The 22,702-nt window shown below is 36.9% G+C and overlaps 1 protein-coding gene and 1 pseudogene across 1 annotated transcript in view; one reads left to right on the forward strand and one right to left on the reverse strand.

The window, feature by feature from the left end:
- Positions 1–22,702, forward strand: part of STAG1 (stromal antigen 1) — a 376,851-nt gene that overhangs the window by 297,601 nt on the left and 56,548 nt on the right. The window contains exons 20-21 of the mRNA XM_036742693.1: positions 110–180; positions 3,706–3,793. Coding sequence (XP_036598588.1) covers positions 110–180; positions 3,706–3,793 — 159 coding nt within the window. The remainder of the gene's footprint in view (positions 1–109; positions 181–3,705; positions 3,794–22,702) is intronic.
- On the reverse strand, positions 13,366–14,196 carry LOC118835509 (annotated as a pseudogene).

Here is a 22,702-nt window from a genome sequence, read left to right on the forward strand (position 1 = left end):
CTGAAAATTTTTACAGCTATGTATTTTAGGCATTTCCACTTTGTTGTAACCTATTCGTGTAAGTAAAAATCTCAATCATAGTAATAAGTTTGTTTTATTTTATTTATAGGGAGAAGAAGCTGATGATGATGATATTTATAATGTTCTCTCAACACTAAAGAGATTGACTTCTTTTCACAAGTATGTCATCTTATTTGGGCTTGATTTAATGAAAGATATGTTACAATGAGATGAATTAAGATTGTACCTGCACAGTATATTAAGGTTTTGTCTGTCTAATATTTAATATCCAGATAAAAACTGAGATTTAATAAAATGCATTTATTTTTACATGATTGAATTTTTTTAGTGTAAATTTGGTGCATATTTAGTGTATATTTCAAGTAAAAAGTATCAAAATAGACTACGTATACAGTAGTCTAGTTATTGAAATACAGTTTTTAATTGTTTTATATATATATGCAGTTTACTTATAGTTATAACTTGACTCATTTAGGGAAAATGGAGATCACTGGATAAATAACTTCAACTTTCTGAACTTTAGTTTCCTTATGTATAAAACTGATAGGAATAAACTAGATAATTCATACTCTCTTCTAGCTCTAAATCCAGTAGGTTCTACAAGATAACTTTCACCATTCAGTTATTCTTTATAATAGTTTTAAGCCAGTATTTAATATTTTTCAACCAACAAACCTAATTTTAAAAAAAAAATGTATGTTGAGTTTGTAGGCAATAATGGAAATGACAGCATTTTGACAATATTTTTAAAATAGCAATAAAACTTAGTAAAATTTTGAATCAGTGTATAGTAGAAACAACACAGGGTTTGGAATTAGAAAATCTGGGCTAGAATCCTGACCTATTGGCTTATCAACAACGTGGCCTGAAACAGTTCATTACCTCAGTTTCCTTATCTTTAGAATGAGGTAGTCCAAATACATAATCTCTAAGGTTCCTTCCAGTTCTTGACCCTACTATCATAAAATACTTTATACTCTTTGGACCTCAATTCTTCCCAGTGATCTGTAAGATCCATTTCACTTGTAAATTTTACGATGCTTATTTATTCTTGTGTTTGCTTGGGTTTTTTGATTGTTATTGGCTTGCGGGGGAAGGGAATAGTGATGGAGATTTTGTTTCCCATGATGAGTCAGTAACTCTGAAAAACACCAAGACCTAAAAGCTAGATTTGGAATGGGAAAACAAAGTTCAAATTATTTATTAAATGTCAGTTTCAAGTTGTAACATTCAGGTACTATAAAATGAGGAATAACTGTTTTCTGAAAGAAGTAAGATTAATCAAACTGGAAGCTTCTGCATATTAAAAGGACTTTAAGTCAACTGATAAATTGTCCAGCACTTTGAAGTTCAAACGGATACTCCTTTTTTTCAGTCTTTTAAATTCAACTTTCAATTAAACGTTTATTTTCTCTTTTGTTAAACCTTCCCCATCTACATCCCCATTGGGGGAAAGAAAAAAGAAAGAAAAACTCTTTTGACAAAAATGCATAGCCAGACAAAACCAGTTCCCACATTTGCCACTTCTATAAACTTGTTTCACTCTGCATCTTGTGTCTATCACTTCTCTGTGAAAACTTAAATAGCATTCTTCCTTATTAGTCCTCTCAAATCATGGGTAGTCATTATGTTGATTAGAGTTCTTAAGTCTTTTAAAAATTGTTCATTTTTTGCATTGTTATATAAATTTTTCTCCTCGTTCTGCTCACTTCACTCTCTATCAGTTCATTCAAGTCTTCCCAGTTTTCTCTGAAACCAGCTATTTGCCATTTCTTATGACACAATAGTATTCCATTATCTTCATATACCATGATTTGTTTGACTAGTCCACAGTAGATGGGCATCCCCTTAGTTTCTTATTCTTTGCCACCAAAAAAGAACTCCTATAAATAATTTTTGAAATATCGGTCCTTCTTTATCTTTGATCTCTTTAGGATACAGAAATAAATTTCTAAAAACAAAAAATTTAAATAAAAGTCCACAGTTTAAAAAGAGGAAAGAGAGACATTGCAGAAATAACCACTGTATTTCAATTAAAACCAAATTCTTAACCAGCTCGTACACATTTTGAGGATGGTCATCATTTATCATGATGCCCATAGCCTAAGTGAACTTGAAGAGCTATTAGTACACTCACATTAAACCTAATCTTCCTATTTCACTCTTCTCAGCATTTTTTCTCTTTTTCTGTATCACTGTATCTCTTTTCTTTGTGTTCATCTTTCCATTTCTTTTTTGTTTTTTTGTCTTTGTGTCTATATCTGGATATTTCCGTCTCTCACTTTTTCCACCTCTGCTTCAGTCCATCTGTCTTTCCTTTCCCTACTCTTGTCTTTCTTCCTAACGTAGCATGTTATAGAACTGAAAAAACATTCCTATTTGCTGTTATTTTTTAATTTGGGTTTGCAATGTTATTTGTAGACTGCTATCAGGTCTCCAGTGGTTAAGTGCTAAAATATTCAATGGTAATATAGAGTATCACTTCATGGTCTATATGGAAAGGTTTTCTGTTAGCATGGTTGACCAAGTGTATCAGTCATTTAGTATATCAATTATTTATGTTTTGCTATAAAAATAAAACTAGTTGAAATCAAAGTAAGGCATTAGTAATCTTCAATTCCTACATATAATGAAGTGATACTTCATTTGAATGATTTTTTAAAAATAATTCTCTAAGTACCATGCACTATCCAAGTGCCTTCCTCACTAATCTTCTGCTCTCTTAATTACTGTTTAATCTTTTTCCTCTTGTGAGGCGTTAAACCTTACCTTCTTTTTCTCTATGGTCCTTTGTGTGTCCAAATTGCTTAGGCTAATATATAACACAAATCTCTTGGGCTTGGGGATGGGGGCAATGGCAGGAGACTTTGCTCTACCCAAGAATCCTTATTTGTTACTACTTTTTGTTAATCCCAGTGAATACCTTAAACTGCATTTGTCCGTGTATCCTATTCCTTTTGTGTTTCATTTCCTATAAAAATTGGCATTTCCAAATCCTGACAAGATATTCTTCCCCTTCTGATTCATCTACTCAACGCATTTTCCTTTGAACCTAGGTCTTGATGTTAACATATATACAGTTGGCTATACATGCTCTTGTACCTCTTTACTAACTTTAACTGGATCCCAGCTCATTCCAAAGCTGCTTTTAAGTTTTTAAAAGCTTAAACTGTCCTCTTCCAAACATAGATTTCAGAATTATTTCAGATGAACATACCTGATCTTTTTTTAATAGATGTAGTAGTCTCTATAGTTGTATTTATTCAATTGAGATTTATGTTTTCTGATAATTTTTAAAGAATACATTGAACATATTCTATTTATCTTAAAAGAATAAAAAAAAATTTTTTACGTACCAGCTGTTCAGCCCCACCCAACCGAAGTGGCCTTGTCTACCAAAAAGAAAAAGGTTCCCAGCCTTTTTTTTTTTAGTAGATTAAATGTGTAATAACCTCAAGTATTTTTCCTTTTTTAAAGTAAATTCCTAATAGCTTGGGTTTTTTTTAATATTTTGATCATTTTAAATTTAATGTTAAACATTTCCTTTACAAAACTTTACCAGCCATCTTTGCAAAGCAGATTGCTATATTCATCCAATCATTGGAACATAGCCTAGTTTTTCATTTACTCTTTTCCTCCGAGAATTAAGTTAATATCTTTTCCCCGTATCTTTTTTCTTTTCAGTGCTCATGACCTCACAAAATGGGATCTATTTGGTAACTGCTACAGATTACTGAGGACTGGAATTGAGCATGGAGCTATGCCAGAACAGGTTAGCAACTGGGCAGGTGCCCAGTATTTGACTTTGGTAAACTAAGCTATTTGACTTTCAAAGGAATTTCATGGACAGTCAAGAAAGTTAATTAATAAATTTTTTAAAACATCTTAAGAGATTTAGTATCACAGGTAAGTATAAGCTACCACACTTAAAGAAATACCAGAAACTAATGTGATAGCTATTTTAATAATAATGCTTTTTTTGTTGTTCACTCATTTCAGTCACGTTCAACTCTTTATGACCCCAATTGGGGTTTTCTTGACAAAGATACTGGAGCGTTTTGCCTTTTCCTTTTCCTGCTCATTTTACAGATGAGGAAACTGAGGCAAAGAGAGTTAAATGACTTGTCCAGGGTCACACAGCTAATATCTTAGATCTCGGATTTGAACTCAGGTCTTCCTGACTCCAGGCCTGGCACTCTATCCACTGTACCACTTAGCTGCCCTAATATTACACTTAGACTGTAATTCAATAATCCTGGTGGTTTTCACTAAAAATTGGAGGGAGAGAGGGAGGGAGGGAGGGGCAGAAGGGGGGAGAGAGAGAGAGAATATCTGTGTGTGTGAGATTGGGTATAACTATTGTAGCTAGGAGGCACAGTGGATAGAGAGTGGATAGAGTGCTAAGCCTGGAGTCAAGAAGATTCATTGCCTGAATTCAAATCCAGCCTCAGACACTTACTAGCTGTGTAACCCTGGGCAAGTCATTTAACTCTCTGTCTCAGTATCCTCATATGTAAAATGAACTGGAGAAGGAGATGGCAAAACACTCTAGTATTCTTGCCAAGAAAACTCCAAATAGTATATCAAAGAGTCAGACATGACTGAAAATGACTGAACAGCAACAAATATTGCAGAGACTGAACAAAAATTGCATCGAAATTTCTAAAAAAAATTAGGAATGAAATAATTAAATTCTTTTTGGCATAATCAGTCAACAAATATTTATTAAACACTTACTATGAGCCTGTATTAGGTACCAGAAATAAAAGTACAAAGAATAAAAATATGTGTACTCTCAAGAGCTTACATTCTAATCAAAAGATAACAAGTATATATAAACATATATATTCTATAAATACCAAGTTAGTAAATAAAAATAAACACAAAGTGGCTAAATACAGGGTAGTTTGAGAGAAAGGACACTAGTAGTTTCTTTCATCTTAAACAGTTTCCTTTCCCATTTTTTCCATTTTCCAGCTCTCCCTGAAGTGCTCTGCCACCTGATAACACTCCCATCTATGGCCAGCCTTTCTAGTACCAGTTATACTTTTACTCATACTCCCTAACTTCTTGGTCCTCACTACTACTTCCATTCTCTCTCTGTACCTCTATCACTCAGTCTTTCCTGTGACATTCATTCAGTCCAATTATATCACTTCAGGATTCTATTAGCTGTTATTTAGTGGCTTCACAGGGACTCTCTTATTTTTGACTCAGTGTTCAATACCTGGCTCCCAGTCTCTCTCTACCTCAGCTCTTGCCTGTCATAACCGGAGATATCAACATACATAATAATACTCCCTCAAATATTCTAATTTCCCAGTTGTACAGTCTACTCAATTTTTGGCCAACTCCTCCACTACTCAGAGAGATGGTCATGCCCTTGATCTTGCCATCACCCACATGTGTTCGAGTTCCATGCTCATAAACTCTGCAATTGCTTTATCAGATCATCATTTTTCATTGTTCTATTTTTCTGTCTTATGACCCCCTAATTCTGCTCTTTGTCTACCCCTCTGTTCTTTCTCAGGCCACTTCCTGTGCACTAGCTATACTCCTCCTTTTACTATTAGATCCCAGTCTTTTATTGTTCTGTCTTTCTACCTTATGACCTCCTAATCCAATTCTTCATCTGCCCCATTGCCTCCAGTGCAATGTTCTTTCTCAGGCCACCTCGTGTGCACTGGCTACACTCCTCCTTTCCCCATCTGGACCCCTTGATAAACCAGTTCACCTCTATGTTGTCCTCTTGGAAATCCCTTGCCTTCTTATTCTCTTGCCAGTCACGCTTTGCCAAACCCCCATGCTTGGATTACACCCACTATCAGCTGCCTTCCATTCTATTCACATGATACTAAATTAAAAAAAAATCATTAAGCCATGCTGACTGGGTCTGCTCCAAATTTATGTTACATAATCTCAATTGGCCCTCATTGCAGCAAGGCAATCCCTTTATACCTCCCAAATCAGTTTGCTAGCACAACTCTTCCACAGTAATCTAGAAAACAGAAAAACCAAGAAAAAGTCATAATTAGTCATTTTTCTATCCCAAATTGAAGCTTAGGGAGATAGGCAGAGAAGTCTACAAACACTAGGGACAGGGGATTAGGAGAAAAACATGACAGCAGGGAGCTTTTCAGCACCCAGTGACAGAAAGAAGACTAAGATAGTACAGCAGGGCAGTTACCACTGGAGTAGGATGAGATCCTTGAACTAGTATTGGGTGCAGGAACAGGTGCCATTTGGTAGCTCTTTTTCTCATTGCCAATTCCAGCTAACCAGTCCAGGACAGGGAGGAATAATCACAAGGGAGCATGGGCCCACTGAGCAGCAAACAAGTTTCAGAAATGTAGTCAAATGGCCCTGATCAATCTACTGAAACTACACACAAGCCAAAAGTCTCCATCCTGGGTCAGGAACTTCCAGAGGATACATCAGGAGGGCAGTGAACAGACCTTACCTCAAATCACACCACTTTTGGAGCATTGAAAAATTAGAAGGTCTCAGACATAGCTGCAAAAGAAGACATAAAAGGACAGAAGCTTGGGTCAGACATTTCACTTCCCCTCCCCCAAGAAGTGTCCAAAGCTTAGTACTAATATCAAGTCTGGAGTCAAAAGAAGAGAGTAACTTGAAAATAACTATAAGCAAAACCTCAAAAAAAAAATACAGATTGGACACAAGCACAAGAATTCATAGCATAGTTAAAGGCCATAAAAAAGAAGCAAAAATTATTTTTCATAAAAACCAAATAAAAGCAATAGAAGAAAAAATGGGAAGAGAAATGAACATTGTAAATAAAAGGTATTTTTAAAAAGTTAACAGCTTGGTAAAAGAGTTACAAAATATTACTAAAGAAGAAAATAACATTTTAAATATTAAAATTGGCTATTTGGTGGTAGTGTTTTGTTTTGTTTTGTTTTGTTTTTAAGAAAGATAGGGGCCACGGCAGCAGATAGTGACTCAACTTCCTGAGTTCAAATCTGGCCTCACACACTTACTAGCTGTGTCACCCTGGGCAAGTCACTTAACTTTGCCTCAGTTTCCTTATCTGTAAAATGAGCTGGAGAAGGAAATGGCAAACTATTCTAGTAGCGTTACCAAGAAGATACAAAATAGAGTTACAAAGAGGTTGGACACATCTGAAAAACAACCAAATGGTAAAAGAGGTAAACAATACTACTGAAGAAAATGATTCATTAAAAATTAGAGTTGGCCAAAGGGGAGCCACTGATTCCATGGAAAATCAAAAGACTCAAAAATAGAAAAAGATGTAAAATAATTTATAGGCAAAATGACTGTAAAATACATAACTCAAGAATCATTGGATTACCTGAAAGCCATAAACAAAAAAAAGCCTACACATCATATTTCAAGAAATTATAGAGGAAAATTGCCCCAGTATCTTAGATCCAGAGGGTAAAATAGAAGTTGAAAGACTCCACTGATCACATCCTAAAGGAGATCCTAAAATGAAAACTCCCAGGAACATTATAGCAAAAATCCAAAACTCCCAGGTCAAGAAGAAAATTCTGCATGCAACCAAAAGAAATAATTTAATTACCACAGTGCCAAAGTCTAGATCACACAAGATTTAGCAACCACCACAGCAAAGAAACAGAGGGCTTGGAATATGATTTTCCAGAATGCAAAGTAGCTAAGATTACAGCCAAGAATAACTTACCTAGAAAAGCTGGATATAATCCTTAAGGGGAAAAAATGGCTATTTAATGAAATAGAGGACTTTCAGGCATTCCTGATAAAAAAACCAGAGCTGAATTCAAAAATTAAGATTCAGAAATAGCACTTGAGAAGCAAAAAAAGGTAAGCATGAATGAGAAATCTTAAAGGACTAAAGAAGGTTAAACTGTTTGCATTCTTATATTGGGAGGTGATTCATGTAACCCCTGAGAACTTTATCATCACCAGAAGTCTAAGGGTCCTGATGAGATCCTCCTATTGAAATGACCTCAGAAGAAAAATGGAAGGGTGGGAAGAAGAATGTACTGGCAGAGGGAGGAAAGAGAGGAGAAGAAAGAAGAAAATTATCACAACAATGTAGTGGGTAAGGAAGAGTTTATACAATATAGGAAGCAGTGTGGTTGAGGGGTGAGGAGGTGGGTAACACTTGAACCTCATCCTTATCTAAACCGTTTCAAGAAGTAAAGAATATTCATACAAATAACAGTTCAATAGAGAAATTCACCTTATCAACAAGGAACTAGGAGGTAATGAGATTAAATGAGAAAGAGAGGAAGAGATAAGAGAGAGGTCATATTAAAGGGAGGCATTTGTCAGAAGCAAAACAGACTCTTAAAGAGGAGCTAGGGAGAAAAAAGATAAGGAATTTGTAAGAAAATAAGATGGGAAATGCAAAATTTACAGTCATAACTGTGAATGTGATTAGGATGAATTCTCTCCCATAAAACCAAAGAGGAGAGGGGAATGAATTGGAAACTATAATCCAAAAATATGTTGTGTATAAGAAATACATCGGTGGGGGGGGAGCTGCTGAGCCAGTATGGCAACTGGAAAGCAGGGACTTGCCTAAAGCTCTCCCCCAGGACCCTCCAAAAACCTATAAAAAATGGATCTGAACAAATTCTAGAACTGCACAACCCATGAAATAGCGGAGTGAAGCAGGGCTCTAGCCCAGGACAGCCTGATAAGGTCTATCACTCAGATCTGGGAGCAGAGTGGAGCCCAGCGTAAGCTGCTCCAGGACCAACCAGACTGGGAACCGGGCAGAACAGGCCCTTGTGCCCTGAATTAGTGAGCTGTGGCAGTTACCAGACTTCTCAACCCACAAACAACAAAGACAACAGAGAAGGTTAGTGGGAAAAACTGTGGAGGACAGAGTGAAAGGAGTTCACAGTTCGGCCACCAACCCGGGAGCAGCAGAGGTGGTATAGCTCTGAGGACAGAGCTACAGTGGCAGTTGCTTCTGGCCCCAGGCCCACCTGGTAGGAAGAAATAAGTGGCAGATCAGAGCAGGAGTGCAGAGCCTGCTCAGATCTGAGTTGTGGTCCGTGTTGGCAGTTCTTGGGGGAGGAGGAGCACTGGTGTGGCAGAGTTTGCTGTGTAGAAATAGCTCTGAAAACAACAGCGTAACCCCTCAAGCTTGGGACAAAGTACTCTCCAGTATATTTTTCAGAATTTTTTTGGGTCTTCTTTAGCAAGTCATTGACTTGTTTTTCATGGTTTTCTCACATCTTTCTCATTTGTCTTCCCAGTTTTTCCTCTACTTCTCTAACTTGCTTTTCCAAATCCTTTTTGAGCTCTTCCATAGCCTGAGACCAGTTCATGTTTTTCTTGGAGGCTTTTGGTGTAGGCTTTTTGACTTTGTTGACTTCTTCTGGTTGTATGTTTTGGTCTTCTTTGTCACCAAAGAAAGATTCCAAAGTCTGAGACTGAATCTGGGTGCGTTTTCGCTGCCTGGCCATATTTCCAGCCAACTAACTTGACTCTTGAGTTTTTCAACAGGGTATGACTGCTTGTGGAGTTAAGAGAACTATGTTCCACGCCTGGGGGGATGCGCCAGCTCTGCCACACCAGCACTCCTCCTTCCCCAAAAATCCCCAACCCGGACTGGACTTAGATCTTCAGCAGGCTCTTCACTCCTGCTCTGATCCGCCACTTAATTCCTCCCACCAGGTGGGCCTGGGGCCAGAAGTAACTGCAGCTGTAGTTCTGTAGCTGCCCCACTTCCGCTGCCCCCGGGGTGGTGGCTGAACCTCGAACTCCTTCTACTCCTGCAGCTTTTCCCACTAACCTTCTCTGTTGTCTTTGGTGTTTGTGGGTTGAGAAGTCTGGTAACTGCTGCAGCTCACTGATTCAGGGTGCTAGGGCACGCTCCGCCCAGCTCCTGGTCTGGTTGGTCCGCACAGCGCACGCTGGGCTCTGCTCCGCTCCTCTCCCCTCCGCTCCCAGCTCTGTGCGGGATAGACCTCACCCAGAGACCATCCAGGCTGTCCTGGGCTGGAGCCCTGCTTCCCTCTGCTATTTTGTGGGTTCTGCAGTTCTAGAATTGGTTCAGAGCCATTTTTTATAGGTTTTTAGAGGGACTCGGTGGGGAGCTCACGCTAGTCCCTGCTTTCCAGCCACCGTCTTGGCAATGCCCCCTGACAAAGTATTCTCTACTCTACAAGCAGTCACATCAAAAGCCTCCAAGAAAAACACGAACTGGTCTCAGGCCATGGAAGAGCTCAAAAAGTATTTGGAAAAGCAAGTTAGAGAAGTAGAGGAAAAACTGGAAAGAGAAATGAGAGTGATGCGAGAAAACCATGAAAAACAAGTCAATGACTTGCTAAAGGAGGCAAAAAAAATACTGAAGAAAATAACACCTTAAAAAATAGACTAACTCAAATGTCAAAAGAGCTCCAAAAAGCCAATGAGGAGAAGAATGCCTTGAAAGGCAGAATTAGCCAAATGGAAAAGGAGGTCCAAAAGACCACTGAAGAAAACACCGCCTTAAAAATTAGATTGGAGCAAGTGGAAACTAGTGATTATGAGAAATCAAGATACTATAAAACAGAACCAAAGGAATGAAAAAATGGAAGACAGTGTGAAATATCTTATTGGAAAAACCAATGACCTGGAGAATAGATCCAGGAGAGATAATTTTGAAATTATTGGACCACCAGAAAGCCATGATCAAAAAAAGAGCCTAGAGATCATCTTTCAAGAAATTATCAAGGAGGACTGCCCTGATGTTGTAGAGCCAGAGGGTAAAATAAAAATTGAAAAAATCCACAGATCACCTCCTTAAAATGATCCCAAAAAGAAAACTCCTAGGAATATTGTTGCCAAATTCCAAAGCTCCCAGATCAAAGAGAAAATACTGCAAGTAGCCAGAAAGAATTTGAGTATTGTGGAAACAGAATCAGGATAACCCAAGATCTAGCAGCTTCAACCTTAAGGGATCGAAGGGCTTGGAATAGGATATTCCAGAGGTCAATGGAGCTAGGACTAAAACCAAGAATCACCTACCCAGCAAAACTGAGTATCATGCTCCAAGGCAAAATATGGATTTTCAATAAAATAGAGGACTTTCAAGCTTTCTCAGTGAAAAGATGAGAGCTGAATAGAAAATTTGATTTTCAAACACAAGAATCAAGAGAAGCATGAAAAGGTAAACAAGAAAGAGAAATCATAAGGGATTTACTAAAATTGAACTGTTTTGTTTACATTCCTACATGGAAAGATGATGTGTATAATTCATGAGACCTCAGTATTAGGGTAGCTGAAGGGTATATACATATATAGAGAGACAGAAGGCACGGGGTGAGTTGAATATGAAGGGATGATATCTTAAAAAAAATTTAAGGGATAAGAGAGGAATATATTGACAGGGAGAAAGGGAGAGATAGAATGGGGTAAATTATCTCGCATAAAAGTGGCAAGAAAAAGCAGTTCTGTTGGGAGGGAAGAGAAGGCAGGTGAGGGGGAATGAATGAATTTTTTTCTCATCATATTTGACCTGAGGAGGGAATAACATACACACTCAATTGGGCATCTTACCCGATAGGAAAGAAGGAGGGAGATAAAAAAGGGGGAATGATAGAAGGGTGGGCAGATAGGGGGAGGAGGTAATCAAAAGCAAGCACTTTTGAAAAAGCACAGGGTCAAGGTGGAAAATTGAATAAAGGGGGATAGGATAGGAAGGAGCAAAATATAGTTAGTTTTTCACAACATGACTATCGTGGAAGGGTTTTGCGTAACATGTGGCCTGTGTTGAATTACTTGCCTTCTTGGGGAGGGAAGAGGGGAGAGAATTTGGAACTAAAGTTTTAAAAGCAGATATTCAAAAAAAAAGTTGTTTTTGCATGCAACTGGGAAATAAGATATACAGGCAATGGGGCATAGAAATCTATCTTTCCCTACAAGAAAGTAAGGGAAAAGGGGATGGGAGGGAGTGGGGTGACAGAAGGGAGGGCTGACTGGGGAGCGGGGCAATCAGAATATATGCCATCTTGGAGTGGGGGAGGGGGTAGAAATGGGGAGAAAATTTGTAATTCAAACTCTTGAGAAAACCAATGCTGAAAACTAAAAATATTAAATAAATAATTTTTAAAAACACAAGAAATACACAATTAAAATAAGGGGCTAAAGCAGAATCTATTATGCTTTACATGAAGTAAGAAAGAGGGCTAAAAATCATGATCTTAGAAAAAGCAAAAATAGACCTCAATAAAAGAGACAAACTGGGAAACTATGTTTTAGTAAAAGGTGCTATAAATAATGGATTAATAGTGCTCCTGAACATCTATGCACCAAATGGCATGACATCTAAGTTTTAAAACAAGAGCTAAATAAGTTACAGAAAGAAATAATTTCTATCATTGGGGACCTCAGTGTATCCATTTCTGATCTAGATAAATCAAACCTAAATAAACGAGAGAAATATGGACCTGAACAGAGTTTTAGAAAAGTTAGCTATGTAAGGCCTTTGGAGAATATTGACTGAGAATAGAAGGGAATATACCTATTTCTTAACTGCACATGGTAAAAATTTACCATTTATTAGGGCATGAAAACGTCACAAACATGCAGAAATAGTAAAAGTATCTTTTTCCAACTACAATGCAATTAAAATTACATTAAATAAATGGCCTTTGAAGCCTAAATTAAAAATTAATTGAAAACTAAATGACTTAGTCATTAAAATTCAATGATGCAACATAATAAAATTTGTGGATTGCAGCCGAAGCCAAACATAGCAGAAAACGTATATCTCTAAATCTTACCTCAGTAATAGAGAAAAACAGTATATTAACAAATTGGGCATTCAGCTAAACTAGAAAACTAACAAAATTACAAAAACAACAAAGGCAAATCCTGAAAATCAAAGGAGAGATAGCAAAAGTGAAAGTTTTTAAAAATTGAAGTGTTATGTAAAACTCTGAGGGGTTTTTTTAATCCGCAAATCATATAAGCCATTAGCTAATTTGATTTAAAATAAGAAGGCCAAAAACCAAAATACCAGTATTAAAAATAAAAAAGATGAAATTGCAACCAATTAAGAAGAAATAAAAGCAGTTATTAAGGTCTATTTCATCTAATGATATGCCAATAAAAGCAACAATTTAAATGAAACAGGTGAATATTTTTTAAAGTACAATTTCCTAGATTAACTGAACAGTCAACAGAATACTTACTATACCTATCTTATAAAAAAAGGATCTTAACAAAATTCATTTTGAGGCACAAATATGGTTTTGATACCTAAAACAGAGATAGTCAAAATAGAGAAAGAAAACTATAGACCAAATTTCCCTAATGAAAATGTAGACAAAAATTATAAGTAAATTTTTTTTTGTTTAAATTTTTATTTTTATTTAGGGAAAAATCAAATATACATTTAACCCAATTTGGTTGCAAGTTCCTTAGCTTTTGCCTTTTCCAGCTTGGCAATACGAGCCACCGATTTTGGACCCAGAACATTGCCACCCCAGTGACGACGAATCTCATCATATCTGTCATTGTAATTGGTTTTGATGGCTTCTACCAGCTTAGCCAGGGCTCCCTTATCTTCAGGATTAACCTGTGTGAAGGCAATGCTTGTGCAGGTCTTTCTGTGAACTAAGCAACCCAGTCTGGCTTTACCTTTGATAATACAATAAGGAACCCCCATTTTTCGGCACAAGGCAGGTAGGAAGACCACTAGCTCAATGGGGTCCACGTCATGTGCAATCACTACCAACTGTGCTTTCTTGTTTTCTACCAGGGTAGTAACAGTGTTAACACCTGCTCTCAGGACAGGTGGTCTCTTAGTGGGGACATCTCCTTTGCCTGCAGCCTTTTGTTCAGCCCGAGCCAGAAGCCTTTGCTTCTTATCTTGCTTTGTCTCAGGTCTATACTTATGAGCCAGTTTCAGCAGCTGAGTAGCTGTCTGACGATCCAAAACCTGGGTGAACTGGTTAATTGCCGGTGGAACTTTCAAACGCTTATAAAGGATAGACCTTTGACGCTGCAGTCTGATGTACCAAGGCCATTTGACAAAATGAATAAGGTCCCTTTTGGGCTGGATGTCCTGACCAATGCCAAAGTTCTTGGGCCGCTTCTCAAACAAAGGATTGACCACTTTCTTGGCCTCCTGCTTCTTTACTACAGCAGGGGCCGGAGCCACCTTCTTCCCTTAGCCTTCTTCCCTTTTGGCATCTTGGCCGGCTGAACGAGAAAGCTATAAGTAAATTTTTAACAAGGACACTATGACAATATATCACTAAGATCACACGCTGTGACTAGTCAAGATTTATAGTAGGAATGCCAGGCTAATTCAGTATTAGAAAAAGTATAAGCATAGCTGACTATATCAGTAACAAAAACAACAGAAATCACATGATCATTTCAATAGCTGCAGAAAAGTCTTTTGACAAAATATGTCCTTTTAAGCATAGGGATAAATAGAGCTTTTCTTAAAGTAATATCTAATTAAAATCAAGAACAAACATAAGTAATGGGAATAAGCTAGAAGCCCTTCCAATAATATTAAGAGTAGAGCAAACAGAAAATTTTTCAAGAACTTAACAAAGCAGAGTTTTAAGACTTAAGCCGAGACAAATTCTTATTTCTCTATGTTGCCAACAAAATCCAGCAGAAAGAGAAATTTCATTTAAGTTATTATGGATGGTACAAAATATTTGAGAATATAACTACCAAGACACACACACAAGAAGTATTACAAAAAAGTATTCAAACAAATAAAAAGAGATGTAAACAGATGATGAAATATTAATTGCTTATGGGTAGGTCGAACCAATATATTAAAAATCATAAAACTACCTAAGTTGATTTACGTTCAGTGCCATACAAATTAAACTGTAGATGTCAAAAAAACAATAACATGATTCATCTGGAGAAACAACAAAAAAAAAAAAGATAAAGAATATCAAGAGAATCAGTGGGGAAAGAAATGAAGAGGAGGAGGCCTGGTAGTGCTACATCTCAAACTGTACTACCAAACCATAATAATCAGACAGATTTGGTACTAGATAAGAAATAAAGAGATTGTCCTGTGAAACAGATTAGGTAACCAATATTCAGAAGTAAATTAGTAGAGTAACATTGGAACAAGAACATTTATTTGAAAGAGACTGTTGGGAAAATTGGAAAGTTAGTGTGGCAGAAAGTAGATATAGACCAGCATTTCACACCATATACCAAGAAAAGCTTCCACAGGGTACATAAAGTAGATATGAAGGGTGATATAATCAAATTAGTTGTGCATGAAATAAATTGCATGTTGAATCTATGGATATGGGAAGAGTTCATTACCAAATAAGTAGAACAGCTCAAAAGAGATAAATAATTTTGATTTTACGAAATTCAAAAGTGTTTACAAAAAAAAGTGTTGCTGAAATTAGAAAAAGCAAGAAACTAAGGCGAAAAATCTTTGCAGCAAGTTTCTCTAATAAAGATCTCATTTCTAAGATATGTAAGAAACTTAAGTGAAATTTACACACACACACACACACACACACAATAGCCACTCCAAATTCATAGTCAATGGATATAGAATAGGCAGGTTTTGGAGGAGAAAATCCTATGTGAAAAAATTTTCTAAATCACTAATGATTAGAGAAATGTGAATTAAAGTAACTGATACTATTCAAGCAGCCCATGAAATTGGTGAAGATGATCAAAAGGGAAATAGTGCTGGAGGGGCTGTGAGAAAACAGGTACATGCTTATGAAGTATTGGTGGAACTGTGAACTAGTCTAACCTTTGTGGAAAACTGTTTGAAATTATTCCAAAAAAATTTAAAACCTAGAGACCAAAGAAACAGGGAAAGGACCTGTATATACAAAAATATTATTTCCAGTTCTTTTTGTGGTGGCAAAGAATTTGAACCTGATCATGTGGATACATATCAATTGAAACAATACCAGGTTATGGTATGTGGATGTGATGGAATAGTATTGTGCTGTAGGAAATGATGAAAAGGGTGGTTTCATTACATTAAAAAAAACTTGGGAAGACTTATATGAACCTATGCAAAATGAAGTAAGCGGAAGTAAGAGAATAATTTATACAGTTAATAGCAATATTGTAAAGATAACCAACTTTGAAAAACTTAGTAACTCCAATCAACACAGTGACCAACCACAACTCCAAAAGACTCATGATGGAACATGCTGTCCACTTCCCTGTAGAGAACTGATGGACTCAGGGTGCCAATTGAAGCATAAATTCCTGTTTCTTTTTCTTTTGCATAGTTAATTCAAGAATTTATTTTATATGACTCTACAGTTTGTAATAGGTTTTGTTTTCTTTCCCTCTTGGTGGGTGGGGTAGGGAGAGAGATAAATTGGAAGAGAAAGTAACTTTTTTTTTTTAAAGATTGGTGAACCTTGAAAGAGTGATGTCACTAAAAGCCAGAGAGGAAAGAGTATCCAGGAAAAGAGGGTTATCAACAATGGCAAACATAGCATACACTGTTCACTAGTATCTGTTAAGCCCCTACTATGTGCAAGGCATTGTGCTAAGTGCCAAGGATTTAAGAAGAAGGATGATGAATAATAATAGACCATTGAATTGGTAACTTTGGAAAGAGCAATTTCAATTCAGGGATTAAGTCAAAAGCCTGATTACAAGGAAAAAAGTGAGGAGAGATATTTTGGAGGGTAGCCCATGAGGATTGTGTAGTCTAGTCAAGGTTTTTCTTAAGAATATGGGATAATTGGATATGTTTCATAGCAGTACAAACCAATTTATATGAAGAGTTTGATAGTCAGGAATAGTTAATACAAAGAAGTTAAAAATTTGTGGAGGGGAGGCATGGGATGATCCAGAATACAGTCTTGATGATAAGTAGAAATAAGCATAATACAGTCTTACATACATATATGCATTTTATTGTATATGTGTATGTTTATGGATATCTTTGTGTGTATGTGTGTATGTATATGCTTAATTGTGTAGCCTTCAAGAGGTGAGGGGGAATAAAGTAAAAAGTATGCAACAGGGAACAAAAGAAAACATGCAAGGAAGCAAAGAAAAGATGGAAAACTTTGAAAATAATGTATAGTATTCATTATATAGTTTTTTCTTGAAGTGGACATTTATTTATTGCTTTATATTGAATCCTCTCTTATGTTTGGCTGGGTACATGGCAGTGTTTTTTTTTTCTTATTTTGTATTTAAGTTTAAAATAACTTACAACTTAAAAAGAAAAAGAAAATGGCAGAACAAATGGCAGCAGCATGGTATAGTGGGCCTGGGTTTGATTCTCTAGGCTGGCAGTTACTAACTTCATGGACGTGGGCAAAATACATCAATTTTCAGAGCTTTAGATGCTTCATCTTAAATCTCCCATTTGTGATGAGGATAGTAATGCTTGCACTTACTATCTGATGGGCTAGTTGTGAGGAAAGCACTTTGTAAATCTTTAAACGTTGTCTGGATGTGCTATTATTCAGATGTGTTATTATTATCCAGTTGTGTTATGACATGGTCTCTTTATTTACTAAATTAAAAAATGACTTCAGTTTCTAATTTAAAAAAAAGAATATAGTCTTCTGCTGAATATGTAAGGGATAAGTTTAAGTGCCCACAGAGAGGTATTGGTCTTGGCAAGCCACCTTTCTGTCAGAGATGGTAGTAATAGTGGAGACAGTGAGAGAGAATGTTGAGAATAAAGAACGGTAGTTTCAGTTTCATCAGTAAAGTAAGAGGCATGGTATATAAGAGGCTTGGGAAGGGGGAAAATGGGTTGGAGAAGCTGTAGAAAAGTTGAGATAGGAGTCAAGAAAGAATGAAAGGACTTCTAGCTGCTGTGAGCCCCAACAGCATTTGAATAACTTTAATTTGTAATCTACCCTGTCAGCACAGTTGTGAAACTTGCTCCATTTGTGTTTTGCGCTTGTGAATAGAAGCAGAGAAAGTGTGTGGTGGGAATAATCTAGAGCTGTAGGACAGGAGCAGCAGTAGGAGAAAGGAGCAAGAGCAGCTATCAGATCAAGGTTGAAGGAGGGTAGTAAAGCAGCGGTGAAAGCCCCAAAATGTATTGAGGGAGGGGGTAAAGGATTAGAGGTCTAAAAACAGGTTCAGAAAGGGACAGATGAAAAACTAGGAGATTTTGGTCATACGGGAAAACCTCAGAATTTTAAATTAAAGAAGTGTTATATTTATGGGTAATACCAATATGAGTTTTTTGACCATAAGTATATTAATGTTGATTCTAAGTTAGTTTCAAGTGAAGAGGTTTTCTGAAGCATTATTCTGGTAGGTAGGTAGGTAGGTAGTAGTAGTAGTAGTAGTAGCAGTAGTAGTAGCAGTAGTAGTAGTAGTAGAGTACCTAAGAGCTAGAAATATGTAAGTATTAGTATCATGGTAGAGAGTTCTAAAATGCATTTCCTACAGTTATAAGCCTCTTACAGTAAATACTATCACAAGCAAGGAGACAATATTTCCCCTTTTATCGGCCCATTGAGACATTTTGGTCCAGTAAATATTTTTAAAAGGCCTACTACAGTGCTTTGTTTTTATAATTATACTTAATTACATTGATTAACTATTACAATTCATAACATAATGTATGTAAAAGCAGTTTGTAAGCTGTAATAAGTTTTTATATCATCATCATCATCATTGTACTGTGTTCTCTAGTCTGTGTAATAACCACTTTCCATAATGAAAAATAACTGAGTTCTATCCTTATGTTTTCATTATAGTTAAAAAAGGAACTTGACCCCCATGACACATCTTTTGTATACTATCATGTATGAGTGACTTTCACAACTCTTTATTCCTCTTTTTCTTTCCCTCATTATTTATATAATTAAAACAAGATAAAATCTGCCTAAACACCCTAACTGTCCACCAAAACAAAGCAATATAGATATGTTGAGGAGGTAGGATAAAAGAAATGGTATGGTTAATGCTGTTCTTCTATCTCCCAATCTTTGAACTTGCCAAGTTACTACAAAAAGTTTTTTGATGAATCTGTGTTCCCTCTGTAGTCCCTGTACAATATGAAAAGTGGTTTCTAGCATCATGTTATTTTTATAAAACTGCTCCTTTTAATCAACATATTTTGCCTTGTAGAATCTCTAATGGATTTGTCTTGTACAACTGTTTAGCTCTTAACTTTTCAGATATCTATGCTTTGTCTTTCTAATTAATTTTAAATTCTTTGAAGTCAGTGGCCATTACACTACTTTATGTCTACTTGTAGCAATTATGCTGTCATTTCATGTAGTTTTAATTGTCTAGTAGGTTGTCTAAGGGGATTAGTGCAGGGGAATAGTTGTCCACAGCATGAGTTAGTCACCACAAAATGATCGTTTGTTCATTTTGTCAATATTAGACTTATAATTCTCATTTTCATATATGTAGTTTCAGAATTCCAAAAATTCACCTATCATATAGGCACTCTCATGGGTTTATCTAAATTTACCCTTTTCAACATATAGTATTAAAAGCATTGTTACAATCTAAATTTAATAGAAAATTATTTTTTGCTGTAAGAATAATACGAAAAAGCATGTTTCTAACAAAGCTGGGACTAGTGGAGTTACCCTGTTGGTGGTTACTTGGACTATTACTGTGTGGTGTGTAGGTAAAAGTTACTTTTTTATGTTATACTTAATATGTTAACGTATTTTAACGTCAGAAATCCATGCGCAAAGGTATTTGTTTTGTGGTAAGTTAGGGTACTCAGTGTTACCCAACAAAGGCTTAAAGGTTCCCCCTTAGCAATAAGATAGATATAGGAAATACAGTTCTCAAGTCATTCATGAGGAGCACAAACCACTTGGCCTCAGCTTAGCTTCTTGTAAATGTTATATTGACTTTGTCGTTTCTGATAGTCTAGCTTAATAAGCATTCCGTTTTCTTGGAAACCAGTTTGCAGCTTATTACCTTACTGTTCACTAGCACAATTTTAACCATCTATTTTCCCCCTTGCCCCTCCACACTGTAAGATGGAGTTTATTCTTTAATGGTGGTGTTTAGTCCTAATTTGTTTCATTTCTGGTATGTTGTTCAGTCATGTCTGCCTCTGCAAAGATACTGGAATGGTTCCTTTCTCCATCTTATTTTACATATGAGGTAACTGAGTCAAGCAGCATTAAGTGACTTGCTCAGGGTCACACAGCTGCTGTCTGAGGGCTAATTTGAACTTGGGTCTGGCCACTGAGCCACCTAGCTGTCCCACGTTTCTGGTATATGCTATGCCATAGTGTCAGAAGCAAGTTATATGTTTTGTGCCTTTAAACTATATTTGTACTTTTCTGCATAACAGTAGATATCATGGGATCATAGATCTAAAGCTGGAAGTCACCTGTTAAGGTCCTTCTACTGGACCATCTAGTCGAATCTTCTTATTTTACAGATAAGGAAACTGAGACCCAAAGATCTAAAATGAATTGCCTAATTCCTCATCAGTGTAACCTCTTCACTCAACTGAAACTAGTTTCTTCAAAGTTACCAGTGATTTCTTAATTTCCAAATCCAATGGCATCTTCTAAGTGTTCATTTTTCTTGTCCTCTCTGCAGCACTTAACTTCTGTTCTTGGGTACTCTCTATTCCCTAGGTTTTCATAACTCTGCACACCAGGATTTCATAACATTAAGAAAATCAAATATCTAAACACCTCCCCCCTCCACCTTATAGATATGTGTGGGTGGGTATGTACCAACTTAATCTGTGATTACATTAATATAGGGAATTCCTGAATGAGGAAACTACCAGTATAGGTTGACACTTTTTTTTCAAATTATAATCTTTAATAGAATTGCTTAGAGCATTGAGAGGCTAAGTGATTTGCCCAGTCAGACGAGTCAATATGTAAGAAAAGTGAGACTTGAACTCCCAGGTCTTCCTGATTCAGATGCTACCTTTATTGTACCGTGCTGCATCCCACCCTCTCCATTCACCCCAATACACACATACTCTTTATTAAATAACTATAACAAACATTAAACATTTAACCAATGTTATTTCCCTACTTAGAATTTATGGAGACTTACTGTTGTTGATTTTTAGTAATTCATTTTTTTAAAGCTGTCTACAGAAAATCAGGCTGATCCTTATCTATAGTTTTTTTTTTCTTGTGGAAAGCAATGACATTCAGAAACATTTCACTGATATTAGAGTTCTACATTTTATTCCTTTAAAAGATATTCATTGTTGAGTCTAGGCATCTAAAGGTTTTAACAAATGATTTTTAAGAGATGATTTAGAATCTAGTTCCCTTATTCATTTTCTTTTCTTACACTTCCAAAAGATGATCAACTTTGAGTTACTGGTCAGAAGATTGTGGTAGTTAATTAACATCTAAAGGTGCTACTTCATGTTCTTTGGGTAAAATTTTGTATGTTGTGGTAACCTTTTAGAAAGATTTTCATAGCCATAAAAACCAGCGACAAATCGCAGACACAATTTCCTCCAAATTGCATTAAAGCTGAATTCCTTTGCCTGGTACCAAGATTCTCCACGTATTTTTTATTAAATTTAAAACACTGCAGCAGTTTTAGTTCTTTACTATAGGAATCATCTTCCCAGTTGATCTCAACATCTGAACAAAGTTTTACTTGAGGTAAAAACCCTTTAATGAGTAAATGAGGTACACCAATGGTATTGTATTGAAAAGGGGAAAAAAGTCTGTTATTGAGACATATGTTGTCAATAGTTCTTTGAAAGTAAGATGGCTATCTTTACAAAATTTCTTTGCAGTTGAAAAAGGTTTTTGAAAACAAGGCCTTGAGTGATAGGACAATAATGCAGATTTTACAGTTTGGTTTCAAGATCAATGGAAATCTACTTTAGGACTCTCTGGGTTGGGGGCGGGGGTGGTACGGAGCCAAGATGGCAGGTGGAAAGCAGGGACTTGCCTAGGGCTCTCCCCCATGACCCTCCAAATACCCATAAAAAATGTCTCTGAACAAATTCTAGAACTGCAGAACCCATGAAATACCAGAGGGAAGCAGGGCTCCAGCCCAGGGCAGCCTGGATGGTCACTGGGTAAGGTCTATCACACGGAGCTGGGAGCAGAGCAGAGCCCAGCGTGAGCCGGGGCCCATACCAACCATACTGGGAGCCGGGCAGAACAGGCCCTAGCGCCCTGAATCAGAGATCTGTGGCAGTTACCAGACTTCTCAACCCACAAACATCAAAGACAACAGAGAAGATTAGTGGGAAAAACTGCGGGGGACAGAATGAAAGGAGTACACAGTTTGGCCACCGCCCCAGAGGCAGCAGAGGTGATGCAACTCTGAGCCTGCTTACAGAGCTACAGCTGCAGATGCTTCTGGCCACAGGCCCACCTGGTGGGAGGAATTAAGTGGCGGATCAGAGCAGGAGTGCAGAGCCTGCTCAGATCTGAGTTGCGGTCCAGGTTGATGGTTCTTGGGGAAGGAAGAGCACTGGTGTGGCAGAGCTTGCTGTGTAGAAATAGCTCTGAAAACAAAAGCGCATCCCCTCAAGCTTGGGACAAAGTCCTCTTTACTCTATAAGCAGTTATACCCTGACAAAAAACTCAAGGGTCAAGAAGTTGGCTGGGAACATGGCCAGGCAGTGAAAATGCACTCAGATTCAGACTCAGACTCAGACTTTGGAGTCTTTCTTTGGTGACAAAGAAGACCAAAACATACAGCAAGAAGAAGTCAACAAAGTCAAAGAGCCTACATCAAAAGCCTCCAGGAAAAATATGAACTCGACTTAGGCCATGGAAGAGCT

The sequence above is a fragment of the Trichosurus vulpecula genome, chromosome 2, assembly GCF_011100635.1.
Source record: "Trichosurus vulpecula isolate mTriVul1 chromosome 2, mTriVul1.pri, whole genome shotgun sequence".
NCBI lineage: Eukaryota > Metazoa > Chordata > Mammalia > Diprotodontia > Phalangeridae > Trichosurus > Trichosurus vulpecula.